The following is a 23939-nucleotide window of genomic DNA, read 5'->3' on the forward strand; positions in this document are numbered from 1 at the left end:
CTCGACGATTCGAGAGATTGTTCGCGAAGAACTTTTTCGCTATAGAGAACAGACGCATTCAGCAGTTGTTCACCATTCTGTAAACGACCAACATTCGGTATATGTGCCACGTGAGGCTGTGACTGCGCCGCCGCCTTCTACGACCCCTTGGCAATCGATGGTTAGTGCAGCAGCTGTTGAGTACAGCGCACCCCCACAGCCAAGGAGAGCACCACGGTTGCCAGCTCCTCGCCATGACCGACGCCCCCAGCGTCCGCCTTCTTCGCGACGCCCAGTCTATCCCTATGATATACGGAACGAACCGACCCACTCCGCCAGAGAAGACGATGTTCGATTCATCGACGAACAAAGAGAGTTTCGACCTCTCCCAGTTTGCTACTCCTGTGGTGTACCAGGACATATTTCGCGATTTTGCAACCGTCGACGTGTAGCCCCACGGTATGGCTACCCAGCACACTTTGCACGGCCTTCCGAACGACTTCGCGATGACCCGCGAGCAACGTACTATGGCCCACCACAACACTTCACACGATCGTCTGATCGACCGTACGACGACCCTAATTCAACACACCTACTGCCTCGCGACGACTACTGGACACGCAGCTTCCGGAACCACTCCCCTACATCTGACAGGAGCTTGACGCCTCCACCGCCTCGTGTTCCCCGTTCTCCTTCACCACGGCGCCGCAACACGTCTCCCTTGCCACAGGAAAACTAGCAAGCGCGGCCGATGGAGGTGAGGTCGCCGGAGACGTGCTAATATCAGAAATACCTCCTGTGTTGATGCTCAAGAACAAAGTACGTGTTTTTGTTGACGGTGTGCCTGTGATGGCTTTGGTGGATACGGGGGCAACCATTTCGGTCATGAGTGAGTGTTTTAAAGATACCTTGGGGCGGAAGGTATTATTTAGGTGGAATCAAGCTGCGAAGTTTTGCGGAGTGAGTGGTGAGGCACTGCATCCTGTTGGTGTGTGTCAAGCTAACGTATTTCTCGGAGGCCGTGTTATCCCAACGGAGTTCGTGATTATTCCGCAGGCGACACATGATGTTATTTTGGGTATGGACTTTTTGAGGGAGTGTGGTGCGACTGTCGACTGCCGCACAGGGACAATAGTCTTGAATGATCACGTTCCGCCAGCACTCTTGGAAAACCCTGTGGATGGTGAGACGGCATTGTGTGTCTGTGGCGACACTATCATACCACCGTTATCAACCGTTCGTGTACCTGTTGGTTGCAGCGACAGCTATTCCGCCAGCTTTGATGCCAACGTAGAACCAGTGTACACAAACTGCATGAAAAAGAATGTGTTGATCCCACATTGTGTGGTGTCGATCAGACGTGGACGCGCTGGTTTATGGACTGTCAATTGCTCTACAGAACCCGTGATGTTACCAGATGGTCTAAAGTTAGCCGTCGTGAGTGAACAACACGAGGCCTTACTGGTGACCGAGCTTAGAGATGCGCCGGAAGAGCATCGTAGTCACAGTTTCGAAACGGCTCTTCTGTCAATGGTGAATAAGTCGCTGAGCACAAGTGAACGCCGAACATTGGTCAATGTACTTTTGAAGCACGTCTCTGCATTCGACTTTGCGCAGAAAGACAAAGCGCCCCTAATCCCTGCTTCTCGGACATGTCACACTATCAACACGGGTTTGGCCAATCCGATTAGACAAAAGCCATACCGTGTTTCGCCATCCGAGCGGCGTATTATTAATGAGCAGGTGAACGAAATGATTGAAAACGGTATCATTCAAGAGTCGGTAAGTCCATGGGCAGCTCCAGTAATTCTCGTTAAAAAGAAAGACGGATCCTGGAAATTTTGCGTCGATTATCGCCGATTGAATGCTGTAACAAAAAAAGACGTGTACCCACTTCCACGTATTGATGATGCCATAGACTGTCTGCATTCGGCCTCTTACTTTTCCTCTGTAGACTTAAGATCGGGCTACTGGCAAATTCCCATGCATCCTGAAGATAAAGAAAAGACAGCCTTTGTAACACCTGACGGCCTTTTTGAATTTAACGTGATGCCATTTGGACTGTGCAACGCGCCGGCGACGTTCGAGCGATTTATGGACACTGTTCTCCGTGGCTTGAAGTGGAGCATTTGCATGTGCTATCTCGACGACGTCGTCATTTTTGGCCGCACCTTCAGCGAACACAATTCACGTCTGGATACTGTACTGGCTTGCATAAGAAACGCTGGCCTTGTTCTTAACTCAAAGAAATGCCACTTCGGAGACCGACAAACCCTTGTTCTCGGGCACCTAGTCGATCAGGAGGGCATCCGTCCAGATCCCCAAAAGACAGCAGCCGTTGAAGCATTCAATGTGCCACGCTCTGTGAAGGAGCTCCGCAGTTTTTTGGGGCTTTGCTCCTATTTTCGCCGCTTTATACCCAAATTTGCCGATGTCGCGTATCCGCTGACATGTTTGCTACGGAAGAATACTCCCTTTGAGTGGACTCCGGAGTGCGACTCCTCTTTTCGTCAACTGAAGTTCCTCCTGACGTCGCGGCCTGTTCTTCAACACTTCAACCCATCAGCTCCAACCGAACTGCACACAGATGCCAGCGGCATAGGAATTGGTGCCGTCCTAGTTCAACGCTGTGGTAACCGTGAGCACGTGATTGCGTACGCAAGTCGCTCCTTGAGTAGGCCCGAACAGAATTACACTGTCACAGAACAAGAATGCCTCGCGGTAGTATTTGCGATTCAGCGCTTTCGGTCTTACTTATACGGACGCCCTTTTACAGTTGTCACCGACCACCACTCATTGTGTTGGCTCGTCAACCTTCGGGATCCTTGCGGCCGTCTAGCGCGCTGGGCAATTCGGCTCCAAGAGTATAACTTCATAGTCTCGTACAAAAGTGGTCGACGACACGCCGACGCAGATTGCCTTTCGCGCATGCCACTGAGCACTACAGAGTGTGACGCCGATGACCTCGATCACCTCGTAGCTTCTGTGTCACCGAAGTTTCCCGACCTCAGTACTTTCAAAGATGAACAGCGAAAGGACACCAGGCTATCATCGCTTTGCACAGCTCCTACGGCATGCCATTTCTGTGTACGCAACGGACTCCTTTATAAGAAGAACTTTTCCAGCACTGGTGCACGTTTCCTCCTGGTAGTGCCAGAAACCCTTCGGACAGCGATTTTAGGTGTGATGCACGATGATCCTACGTCCGGACATTTAGGTTCTGCGCGGACGCTTTACCGTGCTAAGGAACGCTTTTATTGGCCAGGAATGCGACAGTCAGTCGAGGCGTATGTGGCCAGCTGCACACAGTGTCAACGCCTCAAACGCCCGTCTACTGCTCCGGCTGGTTTTCTACAGCCCTTGCCACCTCCAAGCACACCTTTCCAACAGGTGGGCATTGACCTCATGGGCCCTTTTCCAAAGTCTGCTAAGGGCAATCGCTGGATAATTGTATGTGTCGATTACCTCACGCGCTACTGCGAGACGGCGGCCATACCAACCGCAACTGCCAGCGACGTCTCTGTGTTCCTGCTGCAGCACGTTATCCTCCGACATGGCCCACCTCAGGTGATCATCAGTGATCGTGGGCGACAATTTACGGCAGACATAGTAGAAGAGCTGCTTCGATTGTGTGAGTCCCGCCTTCGTCACTCGTCGCCATACCATCCGCAAACAAATGGGCTCACGGAGCGTACCAACCGAACAATTGTAAACATGCTCTCTATGTATGTGGCATCCGACCACAAGAACTGGGATGACGTGCTACCATTTATAACGTACGCGTTCAATACCGCTAAGCACGAGACGACAGGCTATAGCCCCTTTTTCTTGATGTACGCACGACCGCCACGGCACACACTCGACACAGTTTTACCATTCTCGGCGCACGAGAACCTCTCAGTCACCGAAATCCTCTGCCTTGCAGAAGAAGCGCGTCGTATTGCTCGTCTACGCACTTTGGCATCACAGGAAAAATCGAAGGTACGCTATGACGTCCGCCACCGGCCTGTAACTTACCACCCAGGCGACTTAGTGTGGCTGTGGACTCCGGTACGAAGACGCGGGTTATGCCAAAAGTTCTTGGCCACATACGACGGACCGTTTGTCGTTCTCGACAAAATCACGGAAGTCACATACACAATAGCTCGCCTCACGAGAAGTGGTAGAAGAGCCGCTAAAACCCAAGCAGTCCATGTCGCTCGACTGAAGTTGTACACACCAAGATGAATCGGTTACCTCGCCCGGCGGGCTTCGTCTGCGAGGGGAGGAATGTTACGCATGCCTTGGAAGAAAACGAAGATAGGTGAACATGCTGACTGCCCCAAGCTGGAGGAAGAAAGAAGACGACGAGACTGCGATCATCAACCTGTTGGCCGCTCCGGCGCTTCTCTTCGCGACCAAAATAAACGGCCCCCTTCAGCCGTATACGTCCTGGTCCTCCTTGTGCGTAACAATATTCCTCTCACAACATCATACCTATTGCAATTCCACAGTGCCCTATTTTTCATGACTGCTGCATTCCTGTTACCTTTAGTCGTCACGTATATTTCGTGTTCCCTCAGATACTCGGTCCCATTGCTTATCCATACGCCCAGATATTTGTATTTATCTGTTATCTCTAGCGTGACCTCCTCTATTCTAAGCTCACTACCTTCGTTGTCATTGAAAATCATGACTGCTGATTTTTTCCTTACTGAATCTCAAATCTAACCTATCTCCCTCATTACCGCAGATGTCCATCAATCTCTGCAAATCTTCCTTGTTGTTGGCCATTAGCACTATATCATCTGCGTACATTAATGCTGGTAGTGCCTGATCAATAAGTTTTCCTTGTTTGACTTAAGAGAGGTTGAAGCCCAGTCCACTTCCCTCTAATTTTGCCTCTAATCCTTGTAGGTACATCATGAATAATAAGGGTGACAGGGGGCACCCCTGCCTAAGCCCCCGTTTTACCTCTGCAGGCTTGGATACCTGTTTTTCCCACTTTATAACTACCTTGTTACCTTTATAGATACCTTTTAAAAGATTAGTGACTACATGTTCCACGCCTAGTGTGTCCAGTAATCCCCACAATTCCTCTTGAACCACGCTATCGTACGCTCCCTTGATATCCAAAAATGCTAGCCACAGGGGCCTGTGTTCCTTTTCTGCTATTTCGATGCACTGCGTCAGTGAGAACAGATTGTCTTCCAACCTCCTGTGTTTCCGAAACCCAATCTGCAGTTCCCCCAGCACCCCCTCATCCTCTATCAACGCCTGCAGTCTTTCCTTTATAATTTGCATCGCCAGCCTGTAGACCACTGATGTCACTGTTATAGGACGGTAGTTGTTTATGTCAGCTTTTTCCCCCTTTCCTTTATAGATCATGCTCATCCTGCTAAGTTTCCATCCATTGGGAACTTCACCATCGATTATTATTTTGCTCACTGCCTCTCTCAAAGCCTGCTTAGACTTCGGACCTAATGTCTTTATCAGCCTAATTGGAATGCCATCTGGGCCTGTTGATGTACTACCAGGAACCCTTTTCTCAGCCCTTTCCCACTCTTGTTGTGAAAATGGAGCCATTGCACCACTTGATTCGTTCTTGTCTATTGTGGTGCATAAAGTACTTCTTTTTTGAAATTTTTCTGTCACCCTTGTTGTTATATATTCAATAGCTTCGTCCCCTTCTAGCCTAGCACCTTGGGCTGTAGTTATAAAACTCTGCTCTAGGCTCGTCTCATTTCTTGGGGAGTTTAGATGGTTCCGAAATTTCGCAGCTGCCTTTCTATCTTTTTTATGTACTTCTGCCAGCCATTGAGCTCCCTTCCTTCTAATCTTTTCATTGATCAGAAGGGATGCATCCCTTCTACAGCTTAGAAAGGTTGCCCATTTTCTCTCAACATCATCTGTAAGTTCACACCGCTGCTTAGCATGTCTGTGTTCCCTAGAGGCTTCCTGACGTTTTGCTATGGCTCTCTTAACTTCCCCATCCCACCAACTTTTGGGTTTGTGTCTTCTTTTCCGGGGTGATTTGTCACGCGTCTTAACAAGCTCTAGCTGAAAGAGTCTAATTAGATTCGTGTGCGTCCACACTGTCTTGTTATCCTCCGTGATTACTTTCTCAATTTGTTTAGTGGCTATTTCACTTTGCCTTTCTGGATAAAAACTTTCCCGTAGTTGCTCATCTTGTCTCCTTCCCACTTTCACTGCTCTTCCAAAACTTAGCTTGATACGTTCGTGATCGCTACCCAGACTTCTGGAGCCACCTTCATCTATGTGCATTCCCCTGAGCTTATCATACATCCTATGTGACATCAGTGCATAATCTATCGTCGACTGAAGCCTTCCTACCTCCCATGTTATTTGCCCTTCGCACTTCTCGGTACTGTTGCAAATGATGAAATCAAGCCTTTCACACATATTAATGATCATTTTGCCTGTCGGGTCGGTATACCCATCTATATCTTCTATGTGCGCATTCATGTCTCCTAGTATAATTATCTCGCACTCTCTTCCTAACTCCTGAATGTCCTTTGATATACACTCTACCATTGCCTGGTTTTCCTCTCTGGCCTTTGCTCCCGTCCACAAGTACACGAAACCAAGGAGTGTCATTTGACCTGCCACTTTCCCTTTTAGCCATAAATGTTCCTTGCACTCCTGTTTGACCCTTTGCCAGTCTGTACTTTTATGAATGAATGCCCCAATACCACCCCCCTTTCTGCTGCCTTCTGTTCTGTTACAATATTCCCACGCGTAGTCCGGATTGTTCGGAGGTTGTTCCATGTCCCTGAGATGTGTTTCTACAAAACCGTATACCATCGGCCTCTCTTCCCTTAGCCGTTCTTCTATCTCTTCCCACTTCAGCCTGTTCCTACCACCCTGCATGTTAATATACCCTTTGTCTGAATTGGCTCGGCGCTCGTGGCTACGTCTATTTATGCCCCGGACTCTACCTATCTTAGATATTGGTGCCACTTTGGAATCGTATCTGTCCATACCAGCTGTCGAAGAATCTCCCTGGTTGTTTTCCTCGTTACTAGCTATCCTGCACCCCGAATGGCTCGCTTGCCCCCCAAAAAAGCTACTGCGCGTCCTGCAAGTCGCCAACCCACCTCATGACCTAGCCGCCCATCGAAGTGAATTCTGTCTCGTTGAAAATCCCCCCACCTATGCACCTCTCTGTTTATTTCCACCACCTCAAAGCCTTTTTCTCGACTCATCCGCCATATCTCTTGGTTTGCGTTGACCACCGCTCTTTGCAGGTTGCTATCACGCACCGGTACCTCCGGTATCGTGCATATAACTACCTGTACCTTAGGAGAAGTGGCGCGCATGTCATCGACGCCTTTCGCCAGTGTGGCTGCTAGTCCTTCTGCATCTTCATTGAGGACATCGTTTAAACCGCCTGAAATTATCACGAGGTTTCGCCTATCAGCTGTCGTTTTGAGCTTTGCGCTCGCTTGCCTCATGACTGCTTCCAGCTTGCGTCCTGGGAACGCCCCTACCGCAACCCTCTTGTCACCTCTTACCCTCTCTTTGATGGCTTCTGTGCATTGATCTAAATTCGAGTCCCCGGCTATTATCACATGCTGTGACTTTTCAGCTGGAGCGTTCTGCACCTGGGGGCTACTTGCACCTGTGACGCCGGCTGCTTTGTTCCCTTCCTGCCCCACCACTACCTCGCTGAAGCTGGGCCTTGCGACAGTTGAACGGGCTAAACCTGTTTTTTCCAAGCTTGCTTGCTTTTCCTTTTCCACCGTTCTCGTTGCCGGTTCCTTACTGTTCTCTCGGTAGGTCGCTTCTTTGTTCAACTTCGCTGGCGCTTCCTCGGCGGACTTCAGTCTTTCTCCCATTGCCCTCGTTTTTTCTTGCTCTGTCACCACCGCAGTCTCGAGCTCGGCGATTCTTCTCAGCAGTTCACTCTGGGGAACTATCATTTTCTCCATTTTTTCCTCGACCTCACATTGCCTACACTTCGCGCCGGCCTCTTCTCCATCTGCTTCTACGCTTGGGTCCACTTTCAAACCCACTCCACATCCTGAACACTTTACGGTCTTTTTAACCATACCTTTCTGACACCAATTCTCCCTATACTCAATAATTACTAAACTCGAGCCCTGCACTTCGAAGAAAAAAAAAGGAAAGTCTAAGCTCTACTACAAAAATTTGCGTGTTCAATGTACGTGCACCTCCCCCACGGGGTGGCAAAAAAAACAAAAAAAATTTCAAACACACACACCCGCACTAACTAATAAATACCTGGTGTCTGGCCCCCGAAAAAAGCCGTACCATAAACTAAGTACTACGAAGATTTCAACCGCTGCCTTATAATTATAAAGACAAGCTCAAAACATGCAAAAACACTTATCTGCGCAGTCGATCCGGAGCGCTCAAAAAACGCGTCCATCCACCTTGACAGCCTGAACTGAACGGAAAGGCACGTTATGCACGAGCGCCATCTGGCAGTTATCTTCGAAAACGAGGGTGTGCGTGACTGCCGAGAAAGATGCGCGCCAGTCATGGAAGTGATAAGGTGTAGAATGCAAAGTGGCGGGCTGGTGTCACCACCGAGCCGTCGTAGGAAAGCGTTGGAAACAGCTTCTTGAGCATCGTGTTGCACTGTCAGCGCAGCGCGTTAAACGCTAGTCTTTAGAGTTACTTGTGTGTGCCGCTTCTAGTATAAAGGCAGACATACAAAACATAGACATGTTGTTATGGCGCCTCAGATATGCGCAATATTTGCTTTTTAATTGATAATCACCCAACTATGAAAGCTAAACCTTGAGTAATATTGTTGGGCGCTGCGGATGGGGTTGGCCGTTAGGTGCCGTTTGAGGAATCGTTATGGCAGACAAACAGATAATTGCAAAGATAGATGGACCAAAAAGTTTTCCGTCGAAGGTCCCCAAGAAGGACTATTGTGTTTAAGAGTTATGTGCAATATTTTTCAGTTCTCCGCAGAATTGGCATAGAGGTGATATCGTCAGACCAGCCCTGTACAAGTTTGTAGAGGGCATGCGGCGTATTGACTGACTGTCAGACAAAACGTCAGTGTGGTATGGTTGCTTATTCTCCGACTGCCGAGCTGCAGCGGCACGCGAGTGCAGGCAGGTGCCGCGTGAGGGAAGGGAGGAAGAGGAAAGCGTACAAAGAAGGATATTTCACGTATATACAAAAGTGCAGTGTAAAAGATAACACACGGAGTAAAGTTTAGGGCAAATAGTTTATGTTACGTGAAGGTGCAGAGGCGCGTGTTCCAGCGTTCGCAAGTTTTTTTGAGGACACGACATCGAAATCTGGCGATAGTCACTTGTGATTGTCTTGATTGGCTTCACTGGGACTTCCATGGATATTTTAGATGATTCTATTCCGTCCACGTGGCTATTGCATTTATCCCATTTATGTGAATAGCTAATATTCTATACCTTATTGCGGTGAAGTATTATGCCCCCTAGAAAAGCTTAACTATTGGGATATCGATAGCGATAAGCGGGCTAAGGCGAATGCTGTCTGGGTGCCTTCGTATTCTACACTATAGAGCATTCAATGCTGTCAGACCTTAAGCTCTTGTTCCTGGGGATCAAAAAAAAAAAAAACCGCATATGCACGAAGTGAATAATCATGATGGAGCTTCCTCCAGATGTTATATCTGATAAACCGTGAATCCTCTGCACATACGGTCAATCATCATCATACAAAAACGAGACACGAAAGTTGTTGCGGTGTGATTGTATACACACGTTATATACACACTGTTTATTATTTACATATATATGTACTATACAGGGTGCCCCGCCATCTTTAGCCAGAGTTTAAGAATATGCCGACACATGCAATTACGACGCGACCAAAAGCATGTTGAGGACCGTTGCCAGGAGTTAATGAGACAAAATTTTGTTCTACAACACAGTTTATCAGGATCTGTTTATTTAACTAACTTTTGAAGGAACGAAGACGGATTAAAAATTTTAACAACAAATTTGTAGATCGGTTTGCAAAGCGTCACATCAGGCAGTTTTGAACAGTGTGTCTGTTAATTATGAGTTTTTCTGCTAACTACCGGTGGCCGCAAAATACAAAAAATACCACTTGACAAACTACTAGTGCGCCTACGTGTGCCGTGATTCTGGCGCTCTCTAACGTTCAACTTACGAACAATACACTTCCCTCGCATCAGTTCATGACAACGGTGAGCAGTCACCACGGTTATCGCTTTTGTGGCAGATAGCAAAATCTGTTCATCGCAAAGCCACCACCATCGTTGCGGCGCTATCGAGACAGCACAATCGGGCACGACCTGTGGTCATTCGTACGCGGAACGTTCGGGAGCACCACAATCATCTTGCGCCCTGGCGCGCTAGCGGGTTGATCATGAGGTATTTTTTTGTATTTCGCGGGCATTTGTAGTTAGCCAAAAAACACCAATAACTAACAAATATACAGTTCAAAACTGCCTTATGGAACGTTTGGAAACTGATCTACAATTTTCTCATTGAAATATTTTATCCATCTTCGTTATTTAGAAAGTTAGGTAATTAAACCGATCTAATTGAACTATATTTTAGGACAAAAAAATAGTCTAACTCCACGCAATGGTCAGCAACATGCATTTGGTCGCATCGCAATTACGTGCGCGTTCATATTTTAAACTTTGGCTACAGATAGCTGGGGTGCCCTGTAAACAGATATCATAACAAATGTAACAACTTCACTACAAGGATGTTCTATCTACCAGGTTAAAAGGGCCACTGACCAGGCCCCATAACAAGTTTTAGTTAGATGGCTGAAGTTTTTGTGCGTCCGATGAGGAGCATTATGCCGCAAAAAATTTTTCATTCGGTTTATTATCAACTGAAAAAACTGTGCCCTTTTTTATTAAAAAAAAGCTTCGCAAAACGACGACGAGAAGAGGCCAATTCGAAAACCTCGCCGCTCCTCCGCATAGCCTTCGCAAATCAAACCTCTTCCCTACTCTCTCCCGCATCCTACCAAGAGGTCACGATCGCATTACGTGCCCGAACAAGCCCAATCCACGAGCACGCCATAGGTGCTTTATTTGTTTTTTGTTGCTGTTGCTCACCAGCGTTATTTTGTGCTCCACCGCCTGTTTCTGCGGGTTGCTTTGGAAACGCTGGCTAAGACGTTGTAGAATAGATGAACCAATGAGTGCGCGAACGTGTAAGAGCGTTACTTCAGCTTCTACGGCTGTCGTCTGCTCAATGCGATGACCACGGGGAACAGAAAGCATGCGAAACGGTGACACATTAGCCCCGCATCTCGTTGCAGTTCACGTGGAAAAATGAAAAAAAAAACACGCGCAAATTTTCTAATTGCGTCTCTATATTTATCTGAAGTTTAATAATATCTCGAAGAAACAAGTTACATAAACTACGCATGTTGTGTTAAATAAATTTTTGCTATGCCATGAGCCACTGTTAGCAACGCCAGAGCACAGTCGGCTACGTAAAGGACCAACGTCACTGCACTGCCGTGTAAGTAGGGCTATTCATTAGCGCACGTCATGCCCTCCTTCTCTTGGCGCGTGTCCGCGACGGAAAAGAGGAGCAGCGTTTATCTTCAAATTTGACCCATTTCCGCGGCGCGTAGCGTTGCAAATTTTGGCAGACGCGATTTTGAATGCCCCGCCTACACATTGCGATTGTCAGCTCAAAATTGTGAAACCTGGTGAGTGGCCCTTTAATACGGGCGAACTTGTGCGCCCAAAGCCAAAGGAATTACACAGTGGTTAGGAAAGCAACCGAACGTCCGTAGTTCTCGAGAGCCTCTGCCTCAGCACCGTCGTTTTCTTATTTACGCACGTTGACCGCTCGATAGAAGCTCCTGCACATGCTGGGCCGGGCCGTGCCTTCCGGCTGGCTTCATGTGTCGTATCGATGCCGTCATCGTTCCTCTACGTTAACAAAATCTGCGCTGTACTGTTGGCTGACAATTCCTCGAGGCATTATCATCCCTCAAGCGCCATTGCACTGATGTGTGCGATAAGGCTGTCTAGTACTTTTTGTCTACAGGTTTGTAAAAATGAGGTTGTAGTACATCAAGGGATTGAGGTGCCTAGTCTTCGAATCGCTCGTAGTACGGCTTTATGCGTTCAATGTGTACACGCTCCGTGTGATTGCGTCACTTCAAATGCAGCTGGCCAGCAGGCTTGACTTCATAGACGAGGTCACTGTGTCAGTGTAATATCTCATACTCTCTTAAAAATGGAGTGACGTTCTCTCCATTCAGGGAGGAACGGCGATGTCCCCAATGTTCGTCTTTAAATAGAGAAACGTTACTCCCTCATCCACGGAGAAACGTGTTCTTATGAAAATCAACATGGCTGACCACAAGTTAGCGAAGCGAGTAGACTTAGCAAATGCACCAATTCTCGACTGATAAGGAGTACATGGCACTGAAAGTTACAAACAACGATCCCGCTGAGCTTGATATTGAACGAAATGATCATAAAAACAAGCAGACGAACCTGTAGTGATGAAAACATGGCGAAAGAGAACGACGGAGCAAGTAGGTTTCGTTCGGCCTGTGAAGCGACGTTCACTCTGAAAGACACGAATACTGCAGAGCCCTACACGAAAAAGTACATGCTAGGTTTGCTGTATTTATTTCTCGCAGATTCACATAGGGTAGCGACGTTAGCCATGCGTTTACGAGGCCGCAGGTCACGAGATGTGCTTCCAAACCATAGACTCAATCACAGCGAAATCATTCCGATTCAGTAGTGCAGGTTTTAAGATAGGTGTTCAACGTTATATAAGTAGCTGGAGGTGTGACAGCGTCACAGTCTTGAAGTAGGCGGTAGCTGGCGCCATCTGGAGGGACTGAACGATACAAAAGAAAAAAGGTTGCCTGCGGCGACGTACGTTGTCATTCCCACCATCACGGCTTCCTTGCGGATAATTTACGACTCAACCCATTCAGGATTACTCACTGACACCAGACGCCTAATATATACTGATGCAATTCATATAGCTACACATGCACACAAGGACACACAGTACGCGTATAGGGTGAACTCAATGAACAAGAGCACAATGAATCATTATCCACAGCGGCACACGCATGTCGACGTGCATACTCACACCCTACTACGAAAACGCACAAGCCTATATCACAATGAATTTCGACTGACCTTAGTGGAACAGGCCAAAGTAGGTTTTTGTACCCTTTTTTACGTTTTCTGGCAATACCACAACATGCGCGTACGTAAATATGTTGTATCTGATGCTTAGACACACGGAAATTTAATAACGGTTGCACAATAATGAACGAAATAATTACCAGAGCTTATCTGGTTTTTGCGAAAACGATTACTGCAAGCCATGCATGGAATGCCCGCGGCATTCCGAACGCTGCGCCATCTCTCGGCCACTACCACGGTTATTTTTTTTCTTGAAGCCTCCAAGAACGCAAACGCTTGCCGCGCGCGAACTATTTCGGAGGCACGTCTTTTTTTATTCTTCCACTTTTTACTCGGAGAGGGCGCAGAGTGCAGACCAGACTTAATCTCTGTCATGGTAAGTGTTCTATGGTCGCGTCGACCTCATTTAGTTGTTTCGTGTTAACGTTTGCTTATATTCTTTTTACGTGCTTACCACAAGTGTGACCGTTAGCCATGGATACAGTACACCGCTAGCCCTTCAATGACAATGTTTTTGATGCGGTAACGATCGTCCTAGCAGTGTATACGTACGTTACAACGTGGGTCTTGCGAGAGAAATAAGCGATGACCTCGCATCCGACAGTATTTTCTCGTGAGCGATGGCAGTGTCTGTTGGCGTTGCGGCAGCTATATTACTTGCTCACATAGAACTAGCCCGAACCAAAGTACTTCTCTATTAGTTGAGTGGAGGAACAAGTGCTGCAGTGCGCAAACTTACTATAACGTTATAGCATGCTGTGCCTAGATGCTTTGCTGCTTAATATGCTTCTCGCGATTTGGCTCGCGTGTCAACTTGCAGTGATAGTGCGTGGCACAATGTTGTTAGCGCTGGGGCTGTGGTGGTTACTATTACTCTGGATTTGGAATACTCTTTTCACAAAGGTGAGTGTGTGTTAGTGCTTACTTACTGTGCACAGCTGTTACTAGAAGTGCATTTTGTGTTGAGTTTCTCAAGACAAAGCAGAATCATGGATGAGAAAGGCATTGTGCGTGCGTGCATAATTCCATCTTACCTCTCAGTGCTGGCATAGGCAATTCAAAACGCATGCGATTGAGAATTTGGTTTAACTTACAGAAGTCATTGGTTTACTTTTCACAAAGGTGTAGTTATGATGGTGTTTAAAACGGTTCTTATAATTGTAACCTAGTCTGGCGAATAAACGCTCGGTCGAACTTCACAGCCTGTTTTACAATGTGCTTTCACCTGCCGTGGTAGCATAGCCTTATTGGGTGTCGTGTGAATATGCTGGAGGACGCAGGTTCGACTTACAGCCACGGCGGCCGTATTCGAATGGGGGTAAACTGCAAAGAACGTCCATATGGCAGTAGCAGCATGTATAACTCTATCAATTGTATATGATCGTGCTTTCACGCATGGACTGTACAGTGGTATCAGGTTTCCTAGAATGTTGCAAAAATTAGGTGTGATGCTTATTTATGTGCCTCGTTGAATTCATGAGTGTTGTTGGTTCCGTGCAAAACTAAAAATACGTGGGCTTATCAAGTATGTCGACACGGGAAAAAAATTCGTTATTTGTGTGCAGTCTAAGGTAATCGATAAAGCAAGACTGCTTGGGAAGCAGAGCTCCTTGTATTCGTGACAAATTGGTAGTATGAAACAAGACGAGACACACACGGAAGTGTGCGGAACATTGTGCGAGTGCCTGGCGATAAAAAAAGAGAGGCTTTTGCTTGACAACAATAAAACAAAAAAGAAACGTCACTCCCGCATTGCTTGCATCAATCTTAGGTAAAAGCAATCGCTCGCGAATGGCCGCGGCCGCCTAGGCTCAGCGTGCGCACGCGCGCGCGCAAGACCCCCGTGATTGAGGAGAAACTTGAACACTGAAGGAGGAACGTTGCTCGTTTGGTCCTTGTCGCGAGAGGGCGCGACGGGTAAAGCGCCCGAAAGGGAGGATGTCGTGGCGCCGAAGGAGGAACAGAGCCCGTTTTTCCATTCTCGCTCCCTTTTTTTAGAGTGTAGGGGCCAAAATTAGGGAAATGAATCTTTTGAAGAGGTCTTTTCATCGTACTCGGCTCTATATCCACACTTTGTCGCCAAAATCATACCACGTTTCACGTCTTCCTCGGTTTTAGTGGTCGGCATTGGTCCGGTGTTGGTCACGTATTCGGTATCTTGCTTACTGGCGGGCCTCCTCCGCTCTTTGAAGAAAGACATCAAGATGGGGGGGGGGGGGGGGGGGAGTCATCTTGGTCTTTTGGTAACACAGCGCCTAGTGTTGTAGTAACAGCACGAACATAAACTAGTTGAAACGGGGTGACCTTCATGGTCTCTTGCACGGTGGTGTTGTAGGCGATTGGACGTATGGTGAAATATCGCCTCACTTCTTGTGCTCAATATCCACATATATAGATATCATGCCAGCTAGAGTTCAGTTTAGACATTTGGTCAGGCCATGGACCTTTCCAAAAACTGCAGCGCCCGCCTTCCCCTGGTGGATCGATTCTTGGATATTATGAGCGAGCGAAGCGCCGGCGGTCAGAGCAAACGACGCTTAGCCGCTTTCGCATGCTTTCTTCCCGCACCGTGAGTGGTTTTGGCTGATTTAAGGCGCTGCTATTGTGAAGAAAAGCTTCCTCTGATCTCTATGACTTTCATTCACGCATACTAGTCGGTGTTGCTTATCGCAAAGACCGTAATCATCACTGAGCATACCGAATAAGGAAAGAGGCGGAAGCACTTTCTTGAGCCCTCCATTACGGCGTCTCTTATAATAACATGGTTGTTTTGGGGCGTTAAACCCTCCCAGTTGTATTATTCGTTCATTGCTTGGTGCTACTTCATTGCCTCGATTTCCGTGGTGCTGCAGTTTGATTAGACCTTTCTTATTTGTGTCCTCACTGTGATTACGGCGCTGCGATTTAAACTTGCAGCTTACCCTGTAAATAACTACTCAAATTTAATAAGGTGGGAGGCCTGAATACCTCATTTAAAACTCACAGGGTGCCCTATTCAGCTACCTAAGACAATTTGATAGCAAAAGTAATCTTTTTTTTCTTCTCAGTCAATGTGCTTTTTTTACCCCGACAATCTAAGACTTCTCACGTTTGTTTAAAAGTCGTGTCACTGTACATTTCGTTCACTTTCATTCTCTTTAAGCTACAAGTTCGCTGGTGGGTTCAGTGCGTCGACTTATTCAAGAGTGTTCTAACGTCAGAGCTCACCACTTTGTCGAGTAACTGCATGTATTCTGTCGAAGTGGACTTATCTATCAAATGGACTCCGCAAGAATAGCTCCCAACCACAGGCTATCATCGCTACATCAGAGCCCGTCATCCTGCAACCATTCACTTGCACGGACGAAAGTAGATTGACACGTGCTATTTATGACAGGCTCAGTTGGAACCACAGAGAAAAACGATGAAAGCAAAGCAGGCGGAGCCGCATTGCATCATGATAATCATGTCCCACAGTTGCTCTACTCTCACACACATACTATGATGCGTAATTGCTTTTCGGCTCGGCATGAGTGTTACTTGGCGCGCGACGACCACTGCGTCACACCCAGTGTCACGCACCAAGTCGAGACACCAGAGACACTTCGGAACGATCTTCAAACCAAGTTGCAGCGTCGTAAAGAGAGACCACTTATGCGCAGCCAGTGAGGCATTGCAACAGTAAGACACAGGTGCACACTTATTTCAGCTAGGTCCCGACCTACAAAAGGGAATTTTTTGATTATCACTACCATCGCGAGAGACGCGACATATGAGCGAAGTCATCAATGCTTGCAGCTTGGCCGTTTGTGATGACCAAAAGCGGCACTGGGGCTCGGGATTAGCTGCTGTTAGATTGACATACTGCTGTTGGTAACTTATTTTTCGTCTACTTTTCTGTGTTCCCATTTACAACACGAGTACTTCTCCAAACCTCCTTTATACTTGATTGCCATCATTGTCTCTTCTCAATAATACTGTGTCTAAAAAATTAAATGAGACCTTAAATTTACACTCCTTTCCTTCCTACATGACAATAATTGGCGGAGTTTAACGTCCTAAAACCACTATATGATTATTAGAGACGACGTGTGGAGGGCTTTGAAAATATTTACCACTTCTGGTTCTTTAAAGTGCACCTAAATCTAAGCAAACGGGCGTCAAGCAGTTTTCCCTCCATTAAAAATGTGGCCGCTGCGGCCAGGATCCAATCCCACAGTTTGTGGGTCATCAGCCGAGTGCCTTAGCTGCTAGGCCATAGTGGCAGGTTTCCTTCATACATTAACTTGAGTGAGATAACTGCATCAAATTTTAGGTGTGCCGAGAGACCATCGTATGACACCACTACAGTCGGAATACTGAAACGATCAAATCGGCATTGAGTAAAGTATGTACCGTTATGAACGCATACATTTCGGAAGCTATATGCTCTACAGGAGCTTCAGCCATAAATTAACACAAAGCATAGTGTACGAACGCTTGTGTAGAACAAATAGCTACTATGTCGAACTTCGTATATTTGCTGGACGGAGCCAGTATACAAACGTCTATATTCATGCCCTGACTCCTCGCGTAATTGTACTAAGACCTGTTTTGTTGTTCGGCGCAGTGCTGTTGCGTAGAAAAGGCGGCTTCCTGAGACGGAGGTGGTATACGAGCGGGGGCTTCACAGCTGATTGGGCGCAGCTTTGCAGGCAGAAATGAATGAATGAAAGGATAGACTTTATTTAAAGTCCGGCAGTTTTACCGGGCGAGGTAGGGGAAGAGGGGATTAACCCCTGTGCTTTCCCTCTCTCCGTTGATTATGACGGCGGAAAGCAAAAATCACTGAATTGAAAATATAGATGCACAAAAGTGTCATAATTAAAACCAAGTTCATTTCTAGTACGCATATCAGTGCGCATTTCAGTTTGCTACTGGATTGATATGTGGGATATACCTTCCCAAAACCATCATATTATTATGAAGACGCCGTAGTGGAAGGCTCCCGTATTTGATTACCTGGAGTTCTGTAACGTACACCCACATCTGATCACACGGGCTTGTAGAATTTTCACCTCGATCCTAAATGCGGCCGGCGCAACCGGGATTCGATGGTGCGACCTGGGGGTCAGCAGCCGAGTACTTTAGCCTCTAGACGACCGTGGCGGGGCATAAGTTGGCAGCTTATATTTATACCATTACTTGCAAAATAGAAGTATTATTTGCAACTTTTCAGGCAGACAATTCTTAGGTAACTCGCTTACGTTTACGTGTAGGCTGCTCACCATTGACTGAAAAAACCCTGGACGTGTTGACAGGCTACCTGAAGGGGGAGGGATGTTGAATGTTGATGTGATTTTGCTAATGGTGCCATGCGAGCTACAGATTGTGCACTCCTGCACAAATCTTATACTTGAGCATCTGTAAGGTCTTTCTAGCGTTCTCCATTGCTACGCGGACCGAGCTGTGAGCTCCCACACATAAAACTGTAATCTGCATGCAGCGTGCTCCGACTGGTCGGTTCCGTGGTGGCAGGCGCGGTGGAGACCTAGGAGTGCAGCAGAGGACACTGGTCTGGTACGTAGGTTATTACATCACACCACAACTCGCGTGGCATCCCCACTAGTTTAGCGTACGAGAACGGCTAGCTGGGCTAGTTTCTGGGAATTCAAGCTAGACAGGTAGCGCAAAGGAACCATACAAGCTACGAAGAAGTTAGTGCTCGTTTGATGTACTTGTTCCTCTCTTGTGTCGTTGTGGCCCTGCTTGAACATGAATAACGTGACATGCCATTGTACACGCCGATGTTGGACCCATTGAATGTGACATGTAGTCATTATGTATAAGTGCACGAAGTTGGGCTTGTTGGTTAATATTCATTCTCGAAAAGTTTAACTGCGCTAATACGAACAAAGACTCACAGACAGTGAAGGACGGTATGTGCACGGTGCTGCACAAGCTGTCTTTTACGGAGCGGCGACAACGCCGCACTGCGGTACTGGCGGCAAGCTCTCGGGAAGCTGCAGGCATAGGCGTGGCACATTGACTTAGGAAGGCGTACCCCCTTAAAGTGGACATTTTTCGCTCTCTATAATTGGTGAAAAAAGATTTCAGATGGGGGAGGGGGGTACGTGCCCGCTGTTCCACCGCTTCAACCCACAGCAGCAGCACGTTTTTCGGTCACAGAAAAACGCAGCACGCGTTTTGCGGTCGTTGAAGGAACTTCAACGCTGTGTCATGAGCTTGGCATGCTGAGCCGGGAGGCTTGCTTTGCGAAGCTGCTTTTCTGCAATGATATAAGCAACCCCGCGAAAGTGCAAGCGAAGTCCGAAGTATTGATGCCTGCCACGACAGTGCCAACAGTAGAGAGGCCTGCGTTCCCCCCAAAAATTGTATCCGTTCCTAACAAGTCGTACGAAAGAGAAAGAACACGAGCGTGAATCACTCCAGGTAAACGAATGAAGTAAGTACTTGCTGTATCTCGCCTTTCATTTTGTCTTAATCCTTCACTTGAAATCGTTTGCTTTAGCTACGTGAATCACTACGCAACGCTGAGCGTCCATGCCACGACTAAAGTAATGTTTGCTCACTGTCTTCTTGCATTGTGAAAGTCGCTACTCTAAGCCACAAAGGGGTCAGTGGTTCATCCTTTTTTTGGAAGGGGGACTACCCAAAAAATGAACTGTTCGTCCCTTACGAAATAATTGTCTGGGGACCAGCTGTTTGTCCCCAATCGGTCTTACGGACGAAATGTAGGGTTGTAAAATATACCCCTTTACGGGGGGAACAGACTTAATTCTGCTTTTGCATGGTAACATTGAAGGGATGAACATTATTTGAAATGCGACTTACAGTTGCTCCCTCACGATAAAAAAAGCAATTGATTAAAATTTCTGGTAAATTACCGAAAATTTAGAGGTGGACATGAATTTCACGAAAACAAAAAGTAAACTCAGACGTGAACAACAGGAGATTCACAATAAACGGGACTCGAACTCGTGACCTCTGAATTTGCAGTCGTGTGAGCAACGACCTTATAACAGCAAGATATCGAAGTGGGCCAGTTGGAATGCCTTGTTTTTAGGGGCGATACTCATTAAAGCGGCACCCGTTCGTCCCTCGTCGTAGTGGTAGTGCAAACCAGTCTTACGCTTTGATTTGCAAAATGGTGCCGGTTCGAGATTTCTGCTGTGCGTTGTTGAACAATAAAAAATTCGCAGCGTGCGCGTTCACTAAAAGCAGAATTCTCCTGTCTTTCGTTCCCAATTAGAAGCTATTGGCATGTACATTGAGCACTATCTGGCAAAAAAGAATTGCTAGGTTATACTCTCTGGGCGTAACCTCCTTGGTTTTAAAAAGCTTTAGCGAGCGTTGGGACGCAGTGCCATAAATACAGTGAACTAGTATATACCATGAACTCGAGTTCGTTAAAGGTGGGATGTAGACAAGAAGCGCAAGCTGTAAGAAAGTGTGCGTGTGCCACCTCTCGTATAGTCCTTAGAATGTCCGCTTAGAATGGTGGTGCTTCTATATGCGGAATATATGATAAAAAGGTGCGAGATGATGGTACTTGGAGTGTCAACTAGATGGATGAACAGACACAGACAGATGCATGGACGAACGCACGGATGGCTGCACGGATGGATGGACTTATGGGTGGACGCACGGACTGACATGTGGACGCACAAACAGAAGCACGCACGAATGGGCAGATGGACGCACGGACGGTCACACAGGCGGACGCATATATGATGAAAAGATGCGAGGTGGTGGTACCTAGATTTTTGACTAGATGGATGAACGGACACACAGCCAGATGTTTGGACGGACGCACGGATAGCTGCACGGACGGATAGACGCATGGACGGACGCAGGGGTGGATGCATGAACGAACGCAGGGACGGACGCACGGATGGACGTGTGGATGCACGAACAGACGCACACATGGACGGGCGGATGGACGCACGGATGGTCACACAGACGGATGCATGGACGGATGGAGACAAGAAACGAATGGACGGACGGAGGCTTCGCCCCACTCTCCATCATTCAGCCCGTGGATATGATGCCATTTTTTTTTCTGCTGAAGCGAGAAAAAGGTACACAATGCGCGAAGGGGACAATGAGGACAGGCGCTAACTTCCAGCTAAAAATTTATTGCAAGGCACCAAAAGTATTGGCACAAGCCACATTCAAACTACGTGCGCTCTCCTATCGTTTCGCCCTTTCAATAGCGGAAGGCATACTGGAAAAACAAATTGCCAATGCATCATGTAGCACACCCTAGCACGAGCCATACAACAGCAGCTACACGAGAAACTCAAGGAGAAGAAAAGAAGTAGACGAGGTGCATGATTTAGAACGAACTGTTGGCTAAAGCAGCCACATATGCTTTCTTTTTGTTGTCAGTTTCCTGGGCACAACTTCGCCCCAACCCCAAAAGTGTACCCTTTCGTTGAGCGTTACAGTATATGCCTTTGACATGCCATCAAAATAATATCAATAAATGCGTTAAGATGAAGAGATTAAGCAGCGGAAAATCTTGCATGGAAAAACTACGTTCTAGTGAATACAATTATTCTACAGGCTTTGCCAGTAATTTTAGTCCAGGGGCCAGTCAAATATACGTCAATACCAGCCTAACTACCAGCCTAAATATACAAGCCAGTAAATATAAGCGCCACCTTAACTATACGGTAAATATATCCAAGTGCCAGCTTAAATGTACATAAATGATATGCACCTCGAGATGAACAAGACGTTGCACTAAGATTATTTGCAGATGACCACGACATGTACAAAATATTACGAACACAGGCAGATCAGGTTAAAGTAAACTCATCTTTGGTCAGTATTGCCCAGTGGTGTGACGAATGGGTAATGCAAATCAAGGTAGCTAAGACAGCCTGCATGTTATAACAAAGAAGAAAGCCGGTTGTCTTCTTTTACGACAACAAGGGGTCAAATGTTGCTCGGGCAGAACCATAGAAATGCTTAGGGGTGAAACTAACGAGTACATTAAAATGGGATACACACACTAGTTAAATGTGCCGAAAAACATTCAGACAACCCTATTGGAAATCCTGGGTTAGTGGATGCTGGAATCATTGGTAGATATGGTGGAAATAATAGTGGATATGATGTAAATATTATTGGATATGTTGGAAACTGTAGTGAACACAATGGCTGATGACCACGAGATTGAAAAAAATGATGGCAGATGGTGGTGGTGGTGGCGAACCAATGGTGGTGACGGTGGAAATTGCCGGCTCATGGTGGCGAGGCAATACGTGTTTGGTGGAAGGCTTGGTGAGCAAGGTGGATGAAGGTGTCGTGATGGAAGCTTGGTGGATGATGACGGTATGATGAAAAACCACATGACAGTGGTTTTTCTAGTGTTTCTAGTGTTTCCTATTTCTAGTGTCACCTATTCTACTGTTTCATTCTTGTATGCGCAGAGATGTAGGCCTATGGTAAAAAGAAACTAACGATGCTCATTGCGCTTTCTAGCACGTTTCTATCTTTATATTCCAGTCAACAACGCTTCAATTTTCGTGGAGCATAGAATATGCGGCCGTGAGTATGTATACATTTCGCGCACGTACTTACATCAGTTTGACATCCGCGATGTGTTTCTTTGTCGTGATGTTTAGAACACTTGAGGTGTCACTCTGAACAGTGACAATAAATGTCCTACATCGGGGCGCAGTTGTCGAGAGATCAATGAGCTGCAGTTCACAATTGCTCTTTCAATGTTAGAGAAGAACACAGCGTTCACTTGATGTCACCACGCTAGAATCTAAACGCTGGCAATTTTCGCACACTCTATTGCTTGAGCCGTACTTTTAGGTTAACAAAGTGCGTGTGAGTATGCGACAACTTTCACTTTCGACATGCGTCGAGACAAGCCCTAGCTAACTTGACTTTCAGCCTTCTGTTCTACCACCGTGATTTTCACCAAAGGTTAACCGTACCGACCGAGCCCGTACGAGTGTTATTGGCACTTCTGAGTTTCAGAACACACAATTTTGACGAGTAAAAATGACAATAAAGCCCAGCTGTGGCATCATTTAACCTAAATGAAGGCTTTTTTATTGTGTAGGGTGTCCGCGCAAGAAGCGACAAATATCAATGCGACGTGTTTGCAGCACTTCCACCAAACGTACGCCTTCCCTCACCGACAGCCACCGGTCGCACTCGCCGGCACTTCACTGGCTCTGATGCGAGAACACAGGATCGCCAATTCATTTGCTTGTTGAACCAATATGATAGTTTAATGTTTCTGGCGCACAGCATTCGTTTTCGCGAAGACATTTTTATATGTTCCAAACGACAGAGAAACAGCTGTGCACTGGCATGACTGCGCTGTACGTAGCGCCGAAAACATCAATAATAATTGATGTTGTGTGTGAGACACGCCCACACGAAAACAATAATTGTGTGGGCGTGTCTATCGAACAAGCATAGACGCGTCATGAGGCCTGAACAGATATTGCCCTTTGGAAGGAGCGAGAAATGGATATTGAACTTCGCAGTTACTGCCGATAAACTCTGCTTGCTCCTCAGCCCACTGAGATGATTTTTTTTCTTGCAGTTGTTGATTGTAACAAAAACATAGCGTTGTTGCTAATATCGCAGTGGCAATCGTTACAGGGGGCATTTGTTCGTGTTTATCAAATGTGCAAATGATAGTCGCACGTGCAGATCCTGTCAATCTCGAGTAAGCGACTAAAAAACTTTTTTTGTCGCTTACTTGAGGTAAAAAGTTTAAAAAGTTAAACAAAGAGTTTGTGAGTTGACTACTTCTTTAACACCATTACTGCCTCCTGTCGGCGTGGCGCAGTGGTGTGTGTGC

General features: G+C 46.8%; 1 protein-coding gene across 4 annotated transcripts in view; it reads left to right on the plus strand.

The window, feature by feature from the left end:
- The window catches only part of LOC119178081 (uncharacterized), a 349233-nt gene that overhangs the window by 283901 nt on the left and 41393 nt on the right, over window positions 1-23939 (plus strand). For 2 of the 4 annotated variants that reach the window (XM_075869962.1, XM_075869968.1), the window contains exon 5: window positions 18588-18661. The exons of the other annotated variants lie outside the window; for them this stretch is intronic. In XM_075869962.1, the coding sequence (XP_075726077.1) occupies window positions 18588-18636 (49 nt within the window). In that variant the 3' untranslated portion in view covers window positions 18637-18661. The remainder of the gene's footprint in view (window positions 1-18587; window positions 18662-23939) is intronic. 4 annotated transcript variants of the gene reach the window in all.

Source organism: Rhipicephalus microplus, chromosome 1, assembly GCF_043290135.1.
Source record: "Rhipicephalus microplus isolate Deutch F79 chromosome 1, USDA_Rmic, whole genome shotgun sequence".
NCBI classification, from domain to species: Eukaryota; Metazoa; Arthropoda; class Arachnida; order Ixodida; family Ixodidae; genus Rhipicephalus; species Rhipicephalus microplus.